Below are 14858 nucleotides of genomic sequence, written 5' to 3' on the forward strand. Positions count from 1 at the left end.
TTTTTATAGTTTTTATTCATAAAACTATAAAATTACAGTCCTTTGTGCCCAAGTGCTTTGTTCAATCTATTCCATACATTTTAATTAGTACTGCCTGCTAATACCATCAGTAAGAAACAATTTTGTTGATGTTTGAAATCCATGTTTCTGGAGAATGTTGAGTCTCCTGGAAAACTTCACAGCATTTTGTTGTGCACAGAGTTGGTGATGCAGATCTGTTGTGCAGGACTAGGTGTTGATATCCCTCGATAAAAAGCATACCTAAGGCACCGATGAGACTCTGTGGGGTTCAAGTGAGCGATAGCTGTATTGAAATCCTGTCCCTATCGCCATACTGAATGGGTAGGAGAAGGTATATGGTCTTGTTTTCTTATTGTTTAGATAGATTGTCCCCTCAGCAGGGTCATTCCATGTTTGTACAAAGTAATCCGTGTCAAGGTGTAATACTGATTTTAAAGTTGTAGCTTATTTCACAACAGATATAAACCCAGTTAAACACAGGGCTATCACCCACATGTCATATGGCAACTTCGAAGAGTCTAAAGGAATCGATTTTGAAAGATGTGTGTCTTCTCCTCAAGGAATTACAGACACTTAGAAGCAGTTTCAAAGTACATTGGAAGTGTTGTGACATGGTCTGTCGCAACAGCTTATCAAGACAAGGATGGACAAGTATCTTGAAACACGTTTATGCTCCAGAATTTTGGAGGATACGTTTCATTGAAAAAATGTCTGCTTATTTAGTTTTTTGGGAAGTGGGTGACTTGCCCATTTACTGTAACTGTGTTTACCTATGTCAGTGTCAAAAAGTCTTAACACAAAAGGTTGACTACATATAGTGCAACTGAACTTTTAACAACCCTAATAGCAATTATAGTTTTGAGTCGATGGTACTACTCACCAGGAGGGCAAAGCTGTTGAAATTGAACATAAGTATGGTCAGAGCAGGATATTTCCAGACAAGAATGCATGGGCCCTTTTTTTTCTTTCTGGGACATGAAAGAAACAGCTGAAGGTTTATAAATAAAGACACATTAAAACTCTGCCTGCCACTCCAAGAAATATCCCCTTGTATTTTTGACTCAGAGCAGCCTTAGTCCCACACGAAAATATCTCTTAACTGATAAATGGAGTTACCTCAACCGCTAACACATGATTGTTGGTGCCATGTACAGTTGCTATTTTACACAAATGAAAATGAGTAAAATTATTGAAGGCAATATTGCCACTCTGTAATCGATTTGCATCTTTAGAAGTAATCAGGCTCAAGATAAAGATGATTTATAATATATTTACAATCTCTTTGTTACCATGTTACCGTCCCTTTTATTTTTTTATTGCCACCCCAAACATCAGAAAATAATGCAGCAGTAACCCCAACTCCATTGTGCGATCATGATATTGATTGCAGGAGTGTTATTGTTCGATCTGATCGTGTGCTGACTGAACATCCTTATGACATTGCACCTTTAGCCTGAGTCCAGGTCATTGCAGAGCATACTATCCATTCTTTCCCTTCTAAGGAAGCCTTTGTGGGGTACTGTATTTAGGGAAAATGGCTAATATTTAGGGACTGGAACTTGTAATGGTAGCTGAGCACCTATTTTAAACAGGGCTCATGAAGTCCTATACATAGCGCCAACAGTAAGAGGACCGCTTATAGGAGAAAGGAGACTGGACGACTGGAGACAGTTTACCCCTTTAGATCAGTGATATAAAACTCATCTGGCCATTTCATTCTTTCGGCAGTCTGGAAAAAAACTTTTGTTTTTCTTTCCCATCAAAAGGCAATCCTACCCGTACCTATGGATACAATGATTAATGGGGAAAAAGATGTAAAAGGACAATTGGATATCTAACCCACTTAAACGTTAATACAATTGTAAAATCTAACATCTTCAACCACAGTTAGTGACTTATGTTTGATTTGAAGCTGCATGCCCAGAAAGTTCATACATTTCACACAGGAAATGTTATCTTTCTGATAGTGTGTATATTTTATCATGTTAACATGTTGACATAAGTATGAAGAAGGTGTAACTTTCAGAATTAGATTGCTGGCTGTGTCTTGTTAAAGTAACTGATGCAGGATGACCATTAGCATAAAAAGTTCTGATCTTTTAGGACCAGACTGCATACACAAATATATATTGTGTGCCTACAGAAAAGAAATCTGAAAGCCCTATGTGCCTAAGATTCTTGTGTGGAACACACCTGTCTTCAGTATGTCTTCTTCTAACACTTCAGATACAATAATTATCTATATACTCACTTTCAATTTTAGAATAATTTAACGCAAAAAAGCTTCTGAATATTAATCAATCAATTTAATGACAACAAAATTACAGCAAAAGCTTTTACTTCAGCTGCCTTTGATCAACTCACCAAAATTGCATAATAGCCTCACATTAGAACATTATGTCAAAGAAAAAGCCAATCCCAATATTCTTTTTCAAAAGAAATATCCAGTAACCTGTGGCATAAAAACAATCAAATTTAAATTATCTGCTTTCCATTTATAATAAAAAAAATATAAATGTCTTGTTTAAATTTATGTTCCAGCGATATAATCAACAAATAAGGACTTTTCCCTTGTCAAATCTTGTTGTGACAACTGTAGTTGATGTCTATCCTTGGAGATGTTTCACCTCTTCTGGATGCTTCTTCAGTTCTCTTGGATGAATGGTGAAGAGAAGGGAATAAATCAACTCCAGTTGTCGCAATAAGATTTGACAAGGATTAACCATGACATAAATGACTGAGAACCTCAATAGACAATAAGGGCTTTAGCTAACAGTTTTATCCTCTGTTGTGCTTCTTAGTGGAAAGGTGAAAGAGATGAAATGTATTTAATCATTTTCCTGATGTGACTTCAGTTATGATGACACTATTTATTAAATGATGTGGAACAGTAAATCAAATTGCTGTTTTGCAGTACTTACGAGTGGAAGTGGAAGCCAGCAGCACAGTCCCCTGAAGCGCTCAGTGTCTCTTACCCCTCCCATGAGTGGCTCCAGCAATCAGCCTCTGGGCCCTGTCTGGCTGTCCCAGGAGGACCTACGGACTACCAGAGGACCAGCGCCAGACCATGCACCCCTCTCCCCACAGAGCAGCATTGCCTCTTCGGGCAGTGGAGGCAGTGAACATCTTGAAGAGGCTGGCTTAGGAGGAGGCCCCGGTCTACATCGTAGTTCATTCTATGAGGAAGGCAGTGGTATGAGGGGTGAGTATTTCAAGACTTGCACTCACTAATTGATACAATTCATGGTTTTACATATTATATATACCTTTAACCTGCTACTGACATTTAGATATAAGGTCAGAGAGGCCAGGCTGAGGTGATTTGGCCATGTACAGAGCAGGGATAGTAAATGTATTGGTAGAATGATGATGGGGTTGGAACTGCCAGGAAGGAAACATAGAGAAAGACCAAAGAGAAGATGTACTGATGTAGTAAAAGAGGACATGAAGTTAGTTGAAGTGAGAAAAGAGGATAAAGAGAATATGGTTAGATAGAGGAGATTGATTCGCTGTTGCGACCCCTGAAGGGAAAAGTCGAAAGGAAAAGAAGAAAAACACCCTGCAGACACAGCTTAGGCTTTCTATTGCATTACAGAACTGCTGACTCTTGAGATTTTATTTTTGTTGTCTGCTTATAGGTAGCAAATTTTCATGTTATCAACTGTCAAACAAGAAACTAAAATGAACATATCCTAATAGCTTCAGCTGAAGCAAAAGTCCATTTTCTGTTACCTGCTCAATAGCGAGTGTCATATATTGCGGTAGAGTTAATTTCCCTGGTTACTCGATCAGTTGCTTTACGGAGTAGTCTGTAGCTAAACATTGGTAAGCATTTCATTGTCTAAATAAACATAATAATAAACAATTATACATAAATCGTATATGTAATATTACTGCTAGACAGTCACCTTTTTTACAACTGAATTGTGTAGTCATGTGTACATCTTTTTGTGTTGACATGCAGATGTTCCTGCATGGTTGAAGAGTCTCCGTCTCCATAAATACGCTGCTCTCTTCTCCACCTTGACCTATGATGAGATGATGTCTCTCACTGAAGAACAGCTAGAGGCACAGGTATGGATATTTACTAAGACTTGGTGCTAACTTCTCAGCATGATTTAGAGAACAAATGTGCAAGTCCCAATTTTCAGAGAATATTTACAAGATTTTAATCAATGCAAATCAATACTTTGGACTTGACAGGGAAACTATAAAAAAGTAGATACAAGAAAATGTTTGCGTTGTAGGTGCAGCACCTGCATCTTGAAATGTGAATTCCACGCTGAAAGGAAGATTAAGCTATTATTAGCACAACTAACCGAATGAGATTGCCAATCAGGAAGCTGTATACTTCCTCCAGGTGGCTGACTTTTTCTGTCCTGAAACAGACAGGATGCACAGCTAGGATTAGACACGTTCAGCTGTAACAAAGGGATTAAGCTCTTCTGTGGGACAATGGATTCCAAGTAATACTATGGCTGATACCTCTATTGTAGTAACTTCGATATACTTTTTAAGACAGCTGAAAAGATAACAAGAAGTAGCATCTGGCTTTGCTGATTGCACCTCTTCCTATGCTACTTATTGATAAGGAAAAGATTCAGCAGATCCACCATTCAATTTGAAGCTACCAACATATGCCAGAGCTATACATATGTCATATCTCTTTATCTAAAAAAAAAGTAGATACAAGTCTGATGGACAATTTCTTGTCTCTAACAGAAAGTCACCAAAGGAGCTCGACACAAGATTGTCATCAGCATTCAGAAGCTGAAAGAGAGGCAGAATCTACTACGCAGCCTGGAAAAGGTTAGTGACCGCTCCTATTTCTGTTTCAGAATTCTTGTTCTTTGATTTGGTAACTTGTAAGTTTGTTGCCTTAGTGCATACACACTCAAAGTGCCTCTTTCTTCTGTATGAGACAGAGACAGAGAAAGGTGGATATTCTCAGTCAATCTTATTTATGTGAGATAGGAGCTAAGGGAACACCTAATCCAGGAAGGAGAGTTTTGGGCGCCTAATATAAACCCATCCGCCTCCCTGCTCCCACCTCCCCCAATCCTTCTATTCAGACTTTGAAGCAAGACAATGGTGCTCAAGGGCAAACCAAAGCTAAATTCAGGATTACTCTTTTCACCAACTTAAATTTGTTCCTTCTGCATTTGTGGGTCTGGTGAAAACAGACACCTGTTGTTCAGTATTGAGTTCACATACCACTAATGTCTGGCAGACACATAGTTGTCTGTGTGTTTGAGTGGATGGGGTTTGGGGGAGGTTTAATATGATACATGTTGCCAAACAGGCAATTTTCCCATTTAATGGTGCTGTGATCATGAATCTGTATCCAATATCACAAAATTCAGGATTTAGATTGTACCAAAAGAAGCTGTCAGGTTCTTTTAAAGAAGTATTTTATCCCTACCTTTTTCATGTCCATCTTTCTTCTGCTTCCCTTCTGTCACTGACCATTACCAGGATGTATTGGAGGGCAGTAATCTGCGAGCCCCACTGCAAGAACTCCACCAGATCATCATGACACCTATGAAGGCTTTCAATAGTGGTGAGGACACCTCTCTGCAGCGCCCTCTACTGAACCCAGATGGCAAAAGTGTTTCACCTGGGTCCCACTTAGCTGGAGGAGGCGGGGTAGAGGCTGAGTCAGGGTCAAGTGTCATTGCAGAGGGTGATCTACCCAGCCAGTTCACTCGCGTTATGGGCAAAGGTGAGCTAAGATAAATATGTGTTGGTCAATCTAGATTATTTATTTATTTATTTATTTATTTATTTATTCTAATATCTTTTTTTTGGTATTTGTCATATTTTTAGTTTGCACTCAGCTACTGGTGTCGAGGTCAGATGAAGACAACATCAGTTCCTATCTACAGCTCATCGACAAGTGCCTTATCCATGAGGTACACACTCCCCCCTGCATTGCTCACGCTAACAATTATGCTCCATAGCCTTGGAGACCAGTGCCTACAGATATCTGAAAACAGCTCACTGAAAATACTAAAATCATATTTATCCTTTTGGTTGCAGTGGCTTCTAATTTTAGTGTCACAGCAACAATTCTTTACATTCACCTAATTGTGTCTTTATGTGTGTGTGTGTGTGTGTGTGTGTGTGTGTGTGTGTGTGTGTGTGGGTGCGTGTGGGTGCGTGCGTGTGTGTGTGTGTGTGTATATATATATATATATATATATATATAATTGGTATAATTGGTTGTGGAACTGATCCATTGTATTTTTTTCCATAGATGTAGTGTGTGCAGCAAATTTCTCAGCAAAATGAACACTTTCTACAAAGTAAAATGCTTTTGGTTTAATCCTTGCTCTTGATAGAGAATGGGGGGAGCGTGGAGTTTACCTTAAGAATTCTTAGATGCTGTACTTCAACCCATCATGCCTGATTTTAGCTTTGATATATATTCCATAACTCTCTCCATCAGTCCTTCAGTGAGACACAGAAGAAGAGGCTGTTGTCATGGAAACAGCAGGTCCAAAGGCTGTTCCGGTCCATTCCAAGAAAAACCCTTCTCGACATTGCAGGGTACAGACCACAAAGGAGGTATATAACACCTCAATTTTTTTGTAGGTAAATTGTTCAAATAAAATTACCTTGAACTAGTTAAATAAGATAAACACTTGAAAACAACAAGCAGATAGAAAACACTGATTTTTGACTGAACATTGAAATTTAACAAACATTATTTGCACCGCAGGGGAACATAGTAGAAAATAGATGAGTTTGGCATGTTAATTTTGTCTTGATTTTTGTTGACCTTTAAATCTTGGTGAAATCAGAGCTTGTTAATAGATGAGAAGTTAAATTTGGTGAACTTGTGTTTTGTCTTTTGTTGTGTTTTGGCTGCAGTCGTGGATTTGGTCAGTCCAACTCTCTCCCCACCGCTAGCTGTGTTGGGAGCAGTGTGGCCAGGAGAAGCCTTCGCCAGTTCCAAATGCCCTCGAGGAGCTTGCCAGGTGCAAGACTCGGCCTGCTGGGCACAGGAGGTCTGCTAGGTCCCACACCTCGCAGCTCCAGCAGCACACCCACTGGCCCTAAGCAGGGGAGGCAGGTGAGTTACTAGCAGCAAGAGATTGTACATCTATGTCGATGAGTGTTTTTCCCATCTGAAAACACCAGATGCTGAGTAAAAACACCCAGCTGGGAGTACTTGAGAATGCTTTGGAGACACATTGTCTTTCGTTGAGACACTTTAGTTGCTGTGATACACAGTATCTGAGAAATACTGTATATTATTACATAAGTATGTGGTATGACCCCTGATTTGTAAAATATATAAGGGCTGAACTACTAAGAGAGAGAGGGAAACCTGCTGAGGTCTTTGAGAAAACATTTTTTTTGAAGACCTCTTCCATTGTGGTATTTGTTCCAAATGCTTTTGTACTGTGACACCACTTGGACACCAACATTAGAATGATGAGTGCAGTATTTTAACCATTAGGTTAATTATTTTGACAACCAGAAAACAATGCAATATGGCTCAAAATTATTCTTAGCATCTTATACTGTTGTTATTTTGGTGTTGCATAAAATCAGGATAGTTCCTCTGCAAACAAATGGAATAAAACATACAGTGGTCTTGGGAAAAGCATTGGTAGACTAGATAGACACATCATTAAATAAATAAAGTTCAAGTCCCCACAATGTGCTAATATCTTCATAGAACTATACATTCATTGCTAATTTAAAAATGAATAAAAAAAAATGGCTGGCAATTATTTTTCCTGTTCATTAAATTATAGGGTATGTCATATTTTAGCCCTACACAGTTGAAAGGTGGTTCGGTGTATAACTGTAATCGCTCACTTGTTCAAACCCTTCGTATACTGAGTTGGAAGTCATTACTGTAACTACTAATAATGAAAATGATACTATAACAGCTAATGGTAAGAAAAACACTATACAGAAAATGAATCAATACAATGCAATTTATCAAAGCAAGGGCAGTTAAACAACATAATCGAAAAATCAACGCACATGGTGTAAAGGTAAAAGACTAGTGAATGAATGAGGGTAAAAGAATGAATTAGAAGCCAGATTGAACAGTTTTTATTTGCCTTTTATACAAGCCTTCAGACTATGAGGATCAGTTGAGGTGACTTGACTGAGGTCAGATAGGGACATGTTTTATATCCACTCAAAAGACGCTCTAGTTTATCTACAAATTTTTTTCTTGTAATTTTATTAGCTGTCTAATGACTGTCTCATTGCTACCACTATGTGCATTCAATAATTTGGAGTAACATTTTGAAATATGCAATAATACATTCCGTAGTGTTTACAATAACCAAGGCTACAGAATTCCTTCTTCAGTGTGTATTCTTTCTGAATTAAACTTTTATTTCATAGCAGAAAAATGCAGGGATAGGAAGAGTTGTGCTGGTGTTTGGCGAATGAAATGAGGTGGATGGAACTTGTAGGCAAGGCACCCCACATACCAGAGGCCCTGCGTCAGTGCTGAGCACTGAAACAGGAGGAGCTATGGAGCTTTTTCAGGCTCATCCTGGCACACTTTGGTCAGGGCTGACCCATTTCAGTGGAAACCTCTCTTTCTCACTCTCTCTCTGTCTCTCAGACGCTCTTATCCCTTACAATGGGAGGAAATACCTCAGTTCATCCTCCTCATGCTGGATCTCCTTGTGTGGGACTGTGGTGCAGATATGCAGAGAGGGAGGAAAATATGTGTGTCATAGTTTGGGAGAGGTAGCAGTGGTGTTGGTGAAGGAGGGGCATTTGACTATTTGAGTGTGTGCGCGAGAGGCAGTAAGAGAGGCAGTGAGAACAGTGCACAGGCATTTCCTGTTTTTCCCTGGCCTGCGGCACTGGAGGGCCAGGAGGGGGGAGGTAGAGGGAGAGGGGAGGGGAATTGCAAGTGGTTGTGTTAGTTATAATAGGCAGGTTGGATTGAGGAATTTGTATGTGAGTCTGTCATCCGAGTGGGCCAGACTTCAATTTTGAAGTATGTTTGGGGGGGAAATTTGAAATATTGTACATTGATGCTACCCTCAAATTCTGGGTTCAGGTTAGGATTCTGGCAAATTATAGTCAGTAAAAAGCAATTCTGTACACAATGAGCATGGCCATCTTTGAGGTTGATTTTGACCGTTTCATAAATTGGAAAGCCACTTTAATTTGCCAATATCAACTTTGATCTACACTTCATAGGTACATCTTAAGCCATTAAATTTTTGATTATCTAATGATAATTTATAAAAGTTGTATTTTAGTTGGGCTCCAGTGTGAGGCCTTTTACACTGCTGTCAATAAGTTGAACGTAGGTAGATCAGATGTCAACTTTATTTAGATACTTTTAATGGCTGACGTTAACATTATCCATTGTCTTAATTTTCAGTTCTATCCAAAATACATGTTTTACTGTTTGTAACATTGTTTTGTTGTTAATATTTTATATCAATGCCTGTTATCAATTAGGAATTACCGCTGAGAGAGCACAAGTTAGCCCTACAACAGGATATGTAGGCCTTAATATATGTGTGAATGAACTGCTGGAATCTGAATGAGATTGCCCTAATTGGAAAGACACAACCTCTTAGCTCAGCACTCATGCACAAACATGAAGTGGTGATGTGCTTTTTAGCCTCTGATTATATTTTGTCAAAAAATGCCTTAGCTTTCAGTAGAGGTTTTATATTAATTTATTTGTCGATTTACCAATACTGCTTGAGCAAAAAGTCAATATACATTGCAAGGACTTGGCAACAAAATCTGTTGCTGTTATTCTGGAGAAAAATTGTAATGTTGGAGTTCCCCATTATTCTAAAAGTTAAACCAATTCATCTTCTGCTGCTTGTATTTAAGTGGCTATATAATTCTCTTGTGTTGCTAGAATATATGTGAATATATATGAATATAAGAGAATGTTTCACATATGAAAAACACATATGAAAAAATTAGACAAACAAAATATCTCTATTGGTCCCGTAAGGTGAACCCATTCTATGGAAAAACAGGGCAATGGATTGGTTTTGGCAACAGAAGCTCACAGTAGCTCTGCTCTATGACTCGCTATGGTTGCAGCCTTAATATTAAGTATAGACACTTCTTCTGAGAAATTTGTGTATGTTCAAAAAGAAAAGCCAGTCTTCCTGATCAGTTTTATCTTTCACAGGGTCTATGGTTTGCCAATCCAGGGGGCAGCAACAGTATGCCAAGCCGGACCCACAGTTCTGTGCAAAGGACCCGCTCCCTGCCAGTCCACACAACGCCACAGACCATGGTCATGTTCCAGCAAGCTGGTACGATACAAACACAGTCCTTTGTCATAATTTATATATATTTGGATTGCTTTCGAGAGTGGACTACAGGTGAATAAATATAAGACAACACCATGAATCAGAAAGAAAGAGAGAAGCTACACATTGTATTTATCTTGTGATTTCATTCAAAAACATGTTCTGTTTATCCCTGTCTTTGATATTCCTAGAAATCAGTTTAAAATGTTTTTCTGGTATTCTGCACTGCTTGGAATTTACAAAAAATGTAATCATATATGACTTGGCAAATAGCCAGCCATAATAACAAGTATGCAAGATTTCGTGTTATGCTAATGGTCCTCTGTACCTCTGTTTTTTCCTGCAAATTGAGTTGCTATATTCAAGATCCACACACTTGAAACTCCAGTCAAATGTGAAATTTAAATACAGGTTTTGTTTAAATATAGATCCCTCTTTTAATTGTCCATCCATCACACACATTGAAACCCTCTCTCATCATCCAAATGACGATGCACAATCAACATAGTTTCTGTGCCAGATTCAGAGTCTCCCATTGTGGTCAGAAGTTCAGAATAAGATAGCCCAGTATCTGATCAGGAATAGATTCTTAATGATCATGATGGGACGTCCTACTTTACGTCTTGTATGTGGCCACCACAAATGTACCTTTCCAGCAGCTTCCTTGTGTCATATAACATGATCAGCGAGAGAAAGGCAATGTGATTTGATGACTTGAGAATTCTTGGCATTGTACAAGATAATCTATCTGGAATGTGACTATTCCAAGGGATGTTCTAGGCTGTTCGCAGCATTCTGGTGTAATCGCTTCTGGTATGGTATCCATGGTTCAAAGGATGGGTTCCACTTTAGCCACAAAAATATTTGTCTTTGTTTACATTTTGAAAGGGACTCCACACCTTCTCCAAATTCCTCCAAGAACTGAACATAAATATGCTCTAATTTATGCATCATGGGACCTTTTTACATATTGTAATGACAATGAGGTGCCCTGTCAGCAAATTAAGATGGCGCCAACCAGAAACCTTAGCATACCCTTTTAATTCTTGACTACAAGGACTCATTCCATGTTAATTTCCTGTCATCTTAACCGCTGCGGGCTATCCAAGAAAGACAGAAATGTTTCAAAACAGATTTCAGTGATGGTCAGTTACGGGTCAGATAGTTTTTTTTTTTTAATCAGAAACCAAATAATAGCATATCCAAGGGAAATCTTTGCTTGCATTATGATGAATTTGATTTCTGCATTGATGTCATGTACTATCTGCCTTGTTATTGCAATGTATTGTTTTACCTTGAACACATCTACATTGATATCTCTTGTGTGTTTAGCTCAACTCCAAAAGCATTTATTATCTAGAAAGGTTGATTTTTCATCTTTGACCCTCGTCAAAATTGCAGTCTTTAAAGTCTAAATTACATCCAGCATCTACCAAAAAGTAACCAACTGCACCAACAAAGAGTGCTAGTGGTAGCCATATTTGACTGGACAGTAATAAACCCATTGTAGTCCCCTTTTTAGAAATAGAAGGACGAATTTTAAAAGCAGGAATGTGTTGGGATGTTGGAGGGTGGGAGAGAGGAGGTTGTATGTAAGATGAGAGGAAGAATCTGAGGCAGGGTGGGAAAGAGTCAGAGGAGTCTTACAATGAAGCTCTTTGTGTAGGGAGGATGGAGCTCCCTGGCCCACTTTCCTGCTTTCCTTCTCCCCCTGACTCACTCACTTAACTGTCCCTTCCCTCCCTCTCGCCCTGCCAACCCCCTGTCTCTGTCAGCTCTGCAGAGTCATGCACATATAGCTGCCCTGCACCCCACACCAACCCACCAACTTCTCTGGGCATGTGCCATGATCTGGCAAGGACTGTTGGACTGTTTGTGTGTCAGATATTCTTCTGTGTATATTTGTGTCACTCTGTGTTAGGGGGTAAAGGGGTGGGGAAAGTAGACATGGAGGTGTGCATTTGTAGGGGTTGGATGGTCTATAAATAGCTCACTCCAGACTGTTGGCCTAACTCAGCTTTTCTCTCTGACCACAAGGGATTTTCACCACCCAGCCTATGTCAAAGACTCAGCTAAAGACTTAATGGCTGGAAGGGGTTGCCAGTCTGTAATATGTCTCAAGTACACCCCCTGCCATACACACCCCAACCTTAATCCACCCCTCTACAAACCAGTCACTGCCTAAATTCAGTGTAAGGCAAGACTGTCAACAGTAAAAAGCAGCAGGGACTTTTCCAAAAAATGGAGAAAGGAGGTTATTGATTTAATGTCACAGTTTATGCAAAGCACCGTGCAATGCAGTAACTGCTCTGACATGAATCTTGCCCCTTCACACACACACATACACACTTTTACTTGTTTATGTAATTCCCAAATATAATTGTACTTAATATAAGACATATATGTTATAGATGGTGCTATTCAAATACTCATTTCCTCTGTTTCAATAATAAACATGAGGCATGTATAATCAAATTCCAAAAATGCAATGTTATTATCTATGTAAAGGCACAATTTAAGGAAAAGATATTTGCATCACAAGAACACCCACTAGATTGAGTGGTTAGTGTATATGGAAACAAACATTTAAGTCTATAGAGCATATCCTCAAAAATATTTTGCTATCCAAAAAAATTACTTGAACTTTTTCGCAGCTATATGTACAGTGCAAAACGACATATGAACCATGAAACTAAAGAAATGTCTTAATATTGAATATCTAAATGGTATAATCTAAAAATGTAATTTCAGTTAAATGATCTGAAAATATTCAAAAATAAATAGCTGGAAAATTAAGGATGAGTGACGTGAACATTTGAAAAGAATACTTGACAACGAAAAAAAGACAGAAAAAAGGAGAAAAAGCAGAAATGGCTCATGTATATTAAAGAATTTGCAAATGTGTACATTTTTGTGACACGCTAGCTGTGTTGTTCTAAATGCCTATATTGTATCGGGAAATTGTCTACTAAAAATAATAGAAACCTATCCAGTCACATAGATTCCATTACTTTGGTTATTGTAAATATTGTCAATCCAAACGTTATTATAATTGAATCAGGCTTTTCATTATAAGTTGTGTTTTCATTTTTAACCTCCACTCCCCCCAACCCCTTGTACATGGCGACAAAAGAAACAATGTCTCAATGTCTCAACTGTACACCATTTGTTTTTGAATAGTGCGTGTCTTTGTGCTGGAGTTAAGTGTGCAGTAATCTAATGATGGAGGTTAGATCCTGATGTGGGTGACATTCTCCCCGTAGATCTCCCACTGATTTTAATGAAACCTTAATCTTTTGTCATCTTGTTAGAATAGAATATTCCTTTAATCATACCACACTGGGAAAACTTCATTTTCACACATAGCAGGAAGTGGATACTGCAGTAGAGGTAGTTAATAATAATTTGCAGCAGTAAGCAAAATAAATATCAGAAGAAATCTAAAAATAACAATTATCTAACAATAAAATACTAAAATAAATAAAGATTAAGAATACAAACACTATATAATCAGTATAAACATGTGCAAAAACTGGCAACTGGCACTGTGCAACAATGCTTACTTCAGCAACACCTATGGGTGAATGGATGTATAGTTTAATGAGTGAGTGAGTGAGTGAGTGAGTGAGTGAGTGAGTGAGTGAGTGAGTGAGTGAGTGAGTGAGTGAGTGAGTGAGTGAGTGAACGAATCAGTGAATGAAAGAATGAAGGGAGATTTCATAGGTCCTTCCTGTGAAATCTTTCCCTCGCATATGTGGAGTGAAGGAGTCTGTCGCTGAAGGAACTGCTGAGTGTTATGATGATGGGGTGGGAACGATGCATTGCATGATGGCATTGGCTGTGGGCTACTTTTGATCTTGGGCTTTTTATTTTGAAGGATACATAACATCACTGAGAACTAACTTTGCAAGTGATGGCAACAAGTGCAGCTTATATTGAGGTGCGCTCTATAGTCTGGAAAATATGGTATATGTACAGTATATAAAGAGCTATATTACCCAGTTGTCACTATGGGGCTCATAGATTTCCCCGCAATCAGTTTTTTAATAAGTTCCCATTCTTCTTCCTTTCTCTCTCTCTCTCTCTCTCTCTCACTCAACAGATCTTCATTTGCCAGCTACGGAACCAGACATCAACAATCGCCTTGAGTCTTTATGTTTGAGTATGACAGAGCACGCCCTGGGAGGTAAACCCAAAATACATTTTTCAGGTTTTCTTCTGTCATGTATCTGAAACCTTTAAAATTTAATGTTGAGGCAGAAAATTAGAAATTTCTTCATATTCTTAGGTATAGCTTCTGATCACTATCATCTTTGTAACTCTCTTGCATCATACAATATCATCATATGAATTGTCTCTCCTGCTAAGAATCTTTTCCCCTTTTTGCCCCCTTTTTAGTTCCAAGCGGGCATTCATATCAGAAAAGAGTTGTTTAATTGTCATACACATGTTCATATACCATTTCATAATGAATTTGAATCTCTCTGTGATCATGCTGTTATTATAGGAGAGTGTCTCTTAAGAAACGTGGCTAGCAAAACAAAGTTAGGTCAGTAATGA

The 14858-nt window shown here is 38.6% G+C and overlaps 1 protein-coding gene across 1 annotated transcript in view; it reads left to right on the top strand.

The window, feature by feature from the left end:
• Positions 1-14858, top strand: part of samd4a (sterile alpha motif domain containing 4A) — a 52983-nt gene that overhangs the window by 28819 nt on the left and 9306 nt on the right. Inside the window, exons 4-12 of the mRNA XM_086143964.1 lie at positions 2936-3223; positions 3986-4095; positions 4744-4830; positions 5497-5743; positions 5848-5933; positions 6470-6588; positions 6895-7096; positions 10175-10301; positions 14401-14484. Of these exons, the coding sequence (XP_086000090.1) occupies positions 2936-3223; positions 3986-4095; positions 4744-4830; positions 5497-5743; positions 5848-5933; positions 6470-6588; positions 6895-7096; positions 10175-10301; positions 14401-14484 (1350 nt within the window). The remainder of the gene's footprint in view (positions 1-2935; positions 3224-3985; positions 4096-4743; positions 4831-5496; positions 5744-5847; positions 5934-6469; positions 6589-6894; positions 7097-10174; positions 10302-14400; positions 14485-14858) is intronic.

The sequence above is a fragment of the Fistularia commersonii genome, chromosome 3 (assembly GCF_037954325.1).
Source record: "Fistularia commersonii isolate RoL2024-O1a breed Wild chromosome 3, RoL_Fcom_v1.0, whole genome shotgun sequence".
NCBI classification, from domain to species: Eukaryota; Metazoa; Chordata; class Actinopteri; order Syngnathiformes; family Fistulariidae; genus Fistularia; species Fistularia commersonii.